Source organism: Leucopleurus acutus, assembly GCF_964270905.1.
Source record: "Leucopleurus acutus genome assembly, chromosome: 9".
Classification (NCBI taxonomy): domain Eukaryota; kingdom Metazoa; phylum Chordata; class Mammalia; order Artiodactyla; family Delphinidae; genus Leucopleurus; species Leucopleurus acutus.
Genome location: NC_139144.1, coordinates 54033828 through 54037779, shown reverse-complemented (window position 1 = coordinate 54037779; position 3952 = coordinate 54033828). Strand labels below are relative to the sequence as shown.

Sequence of the window (3952 nt, the reverse complement as noted above, 5' to 3'; positions counted from 1 at the left end):
TTCGCTCTGGGAACACCGCGGCTGGCGCCCTTTGCGCCGGCAAGTCAGTACAGAGATTGGGCGACGGTCCCTGAGCCTCCAGTTCCGCGTCTGTTTCAAGGCTCCTCCCTCCCGGTGAAAGACAGACTGCGGGGCGCCTGGAAACCGGTCCGAGGGCGCGCGAGGGAGAGGAGAGCTAGCGAGTTGAGGGATTGACACAAATGGTCAGGCGGCGGCGGAGGAGGAGGAGGCGGAGGCGCAGGGGGGAGCCGAGGCTGCTGGGCTGCCTGGAGTTGCGCGCTCTACCCGGCCGCCGCCACTAGCGCGGCGCCGACAGCCGGGAGCCAGCTAGCCGAGGGCCAGGAAGGCGGGACGCGACCCCGGCGCGCCCGAGCCACCCGGGCTCTCCCCGCAGCCCGCGCTTCATGAATCTCAAGTTTCCGCGGCGGCGGCGGCTGCGGGACGCAGAGCGGGAGCCGGTGGAGAGGGCCGAGCACTGCTCGGGCTCGACGGAGGGCACCGGCGGGGAGGAGATCGCCCCGGCCTCAGGGGAAGCAGCCGCCGGCCGCGCCACAGCCAGCCCCAGCCGAGAGGCGCCAAGAAAGGAGCCGAGAAAGTATGGCTGAGGAGGAGGCGCCTAAGAAGTCTCGGGCCGCCGCCGCCAGCGGCGCAAGCTGGGAACTTTGTGCCGGGACGCTCCGCACTGGACCGGTGGCGGAGGGGAGCGGGGACGTGGGCAGCCGCCGCCGTCCCCCCCGAGTTGACTCCGGGCGCTTGGCGCGCGGAGTGCTACTACTGATTTGGCTGCTGGAGGCTCCGCTGCTGCTGGGGGTCCGGGCGCAGGCGGCCGGCCAGGGGCCCGGGCCGGGGCAGCAGCCCCCGCCGCCTCAGCAGCAGCAGAGCGGGCAGCAGTACAACGGCGAGCGGGGCATCTCCATACCGGACCACGGCTACTGCCAGCCCATCTCCATCCCGCTGTGCACGGACATCGCGTACAACCAGACCATCATGCCCAACCTGCTGGGCCACACGAACCAGGAGGATGCGGGCCTCGAGGTGCACCAGTTCTACCCGCTAGTGAAGGTGCAGTGCTCCGCGGAGCTCAAGTTCTTCCTGTGCTCCATGTACGCGCCCGTGTGCACCGTGCTGGAGCAGGCTCTGCCGCCTTGCCGCTCCTTGTGCGAGCGCGCGCGCCAGGGCTGCGAGGCGCTCATGAACAAGTTCGGCTTCCAGTGGCCTGACACGCTCAAGTGCGAGAAGTTCCCGGTGCACGGCGCTGGCGAGCTGTGCGTGGGCCAGAACACGTCGGACAAGGGCACCCCGACGCCCTCGCTGCTGCCTGAGTTCTGGACCAGCAACCCACAGCACGGCGGCGGAGGGTACCGGGGGGGTGGCTTCGCGGGGGGCGCCGGCGCGTCGGAACGAGGCAAGTTCTCGTGCCCGCGCGCCCTCAAGGTGCCCTCCTACCTCAACTACCACTTCCTGGGGGAGAAGGACTGCGGCGCGCCCTGCGAGCCGACCAAGGTATACGGGCTTATGTATTTTGGGCCGGAGGAGCTGCGCTTCTCGCGCACCTGGATCGGCATCTGGTCAGTGCTATGCTGCGCCTCCACGCTCTTCACGGTGCTCACGTACCTGGTGGACATGCGGCGCTTCAGCTACCCGGAGCGGCCCATCATCTTCCTGTCGGGCTGCTACACGGCAGTGGCCGTGGCCTACATCGCCGGCTTCCTGCTGGAGGACCGGGTGGTGTGTAACGACAAATTCGCGGAGGACGGGGCGCGCACAGTGGCGCAGGGCACCAAGAAGGAGGGCTGCACCATCCTCTTCATGATGCTCTACTTCTTCAGCATGGCCAGCTCCATCTGGTGGGTGATCCTTTCGCTCACCTGGTTCCTGGCGGCCGGCATGAAGTGGGGCCACGAGGCCATCGAGGCCAACTCGCAGTATTTTCACCTGGCCGCCTGGGCCGTGCCGGCCATTAAGACCATCACCATCCTGGCGCTGGGCCAGGTGGACGGCGATGTGCTGAGCGGGGTGTGCTTCGTGGGGCTCAACAACGTGGACGCACTGCGCGGCTTCGTGCTGGCGCCACTCTTCGTGTACCTGTTCATCGGCACGTCCTTCCTACTGGCCGGCTTCGTGTCCCTCTTCCGCATTCGCACTATCATGAAACACGACGGCACCAAGACCGAGAAGCTGGAGAAGCTCATGGTGCGCATCGGCGTCTTCAGCGTGCTCTACACGGTGCCAGCCACTATCGTCATTGCCTGCTACTTCTATGAGCAGGCCTTCCGGGACCAGTGGGAGCGCAGCTGGGTGGCCCAGAGCTGCAAGAGCTATGCTATCCCCTGCCCCCACCTCCAGGCGGGCGGCGCCCCGCCGCACCCGCCCATGAGCCCTGACTTCACAGTCTTCATGATCAAGTATCTTATGACGCTGATCGTGGGCATCACGTCAGGCTTCTGGATCTGGTCCGGCAAGACCCTCAACTCCTGGAGGAAGTTCTACACTAGGCTCACCAACAGCAAACAGGGGGAGACCACCGTCTGAGACTGGGGACTCAGCCCATTCCCAGCCCTCAGCCTGGTCCCAGCCACCCCAAAATGCTGGCCCTATGGAATCCTTGCCAAGTCTGGCTACTCGAGGCTTTCTCAGTAGCCATTCACTTTCGCGGGCTCCTTTTAACAACAAGGCTCCTGCAAAAGCTCTGTCCCTGGGGGCAAAGGGACTCGAGGGCCCAACTGCCAGAGCAGGATGGACAGACCTCTCTTGCTCTGGTACCGGGACTGTACGCTTTTATGATTGTAAATAGCCTGTGTAAGATTTTTGTAAGTATATTTGTATTTAAATGACGACCGTTCACGGGTTTTTCTTTTACTTTCCTTTTTTGTTTTTGTTTTTTTTTTTTTGGTTTAAATTGTAATTATTTAGGGCGGTTTAACCATTTGAGACTTTTTCTTCTTGCCCTTTGCAGAGTACCGCAGAGAGAAAACCAGAGCTCACTGCTCGTTGCTTCTGTTGGTGCTGGCGCGCCCCTCCCTGACGCGGGGTGGGGAGCGCTTGGGTTTGCACCGCCCGGATCACTTTCCTGCTCCTCTGTCTGCTCCCTCCCTCCCCATGCTTGCTGGGGTCTGGGCTCTTAAGGTACAGAACTCCACAAAGCTTGCAAGTCCGAGAGTGGAACCCCGCCCATCCCAAGTCAGCCCTTGTCCGGGGCCAGATTGCAAAGGCCTGTCCCTTAGACTATCCGAAGCTGAAATTTTCACTGTCCAGAACCTTACCCCTAGCTTCCAGGAGGCCCACGGATGTGGGCACTGGCAGCTGCAGCCTCCCTCGCTCTGGCCTCAAACGCCCAGACACTCCCTTCTTCCACCTAAGTTGGTTAGAGGGTGAGTGGGATAACCAATGCCAAACTTTTCTTAAGTCTAATTTTTGGTGGATGAGCTCATTTCATTCTCCAGCGTCTAAAACCTGGTATGGGTTCGCCCAGCATCATGGAAAGATGTGGTTACTGAGATTTGGGAAGAGGCATGAATCTTTGTGTGGGTTGGGAGAGACTGAAGATAGGAGTTATAAAATGTTAATTCTAATTGCATACGGATGCCTGGCAACGTGCCTCTAGGATTGAGACAGCCTGCATAAAGATTTACCGTTCTGTAAAATGGAAATGTTAGGTCACCTGGAAAGCTTTGTTAAGGAGCTGATCTTTGCTTTCCTTAACAGGACAGCAAAACGGTAAACTGAATATGAAAACTTGAAGGAGATTTCAGTGTAATGGACGTCCTCAAAATGAAGTGCTACTTTCTTATTTTCAATCAAATAATAATTAGACATATATCAGAAACTTTAAAATGTAAAACTTGTACACTTTCAACATATTACTACGATTATTATTCAACAACACATTCTGAGGGAGAAACAATCCACATCACTAATAATAACCTGGTAAGATTCCAGGAGGTAAAGGAGG

General features: G+C 59.6%; 1 protein-coding gene across 1 annotated transcript; it reads left to right on the top strand.

The window, feature by feature from the left end:
- Window positions 1-218: 218 nt before the first annotated feature.
- On the top strand, window positions 219-2532 carry FZD1 (frizzled class receptor 1; the record flags this gene model as incomplete). Its single annotated transcript, XM_082847068.1, has 1 exon — window positions 219-2532. Exon 1 carries the CDS (start codon window positions 598-600, stop codon window positions 2530-2532), a length of 1935 nt encoding a protein of 644 aa, XP_082703194.1. The 5' UTR covers window positions 219-597.
- Between the last annotated feature and the right edge of the window lie 1420 nt (window positions 2533-3952).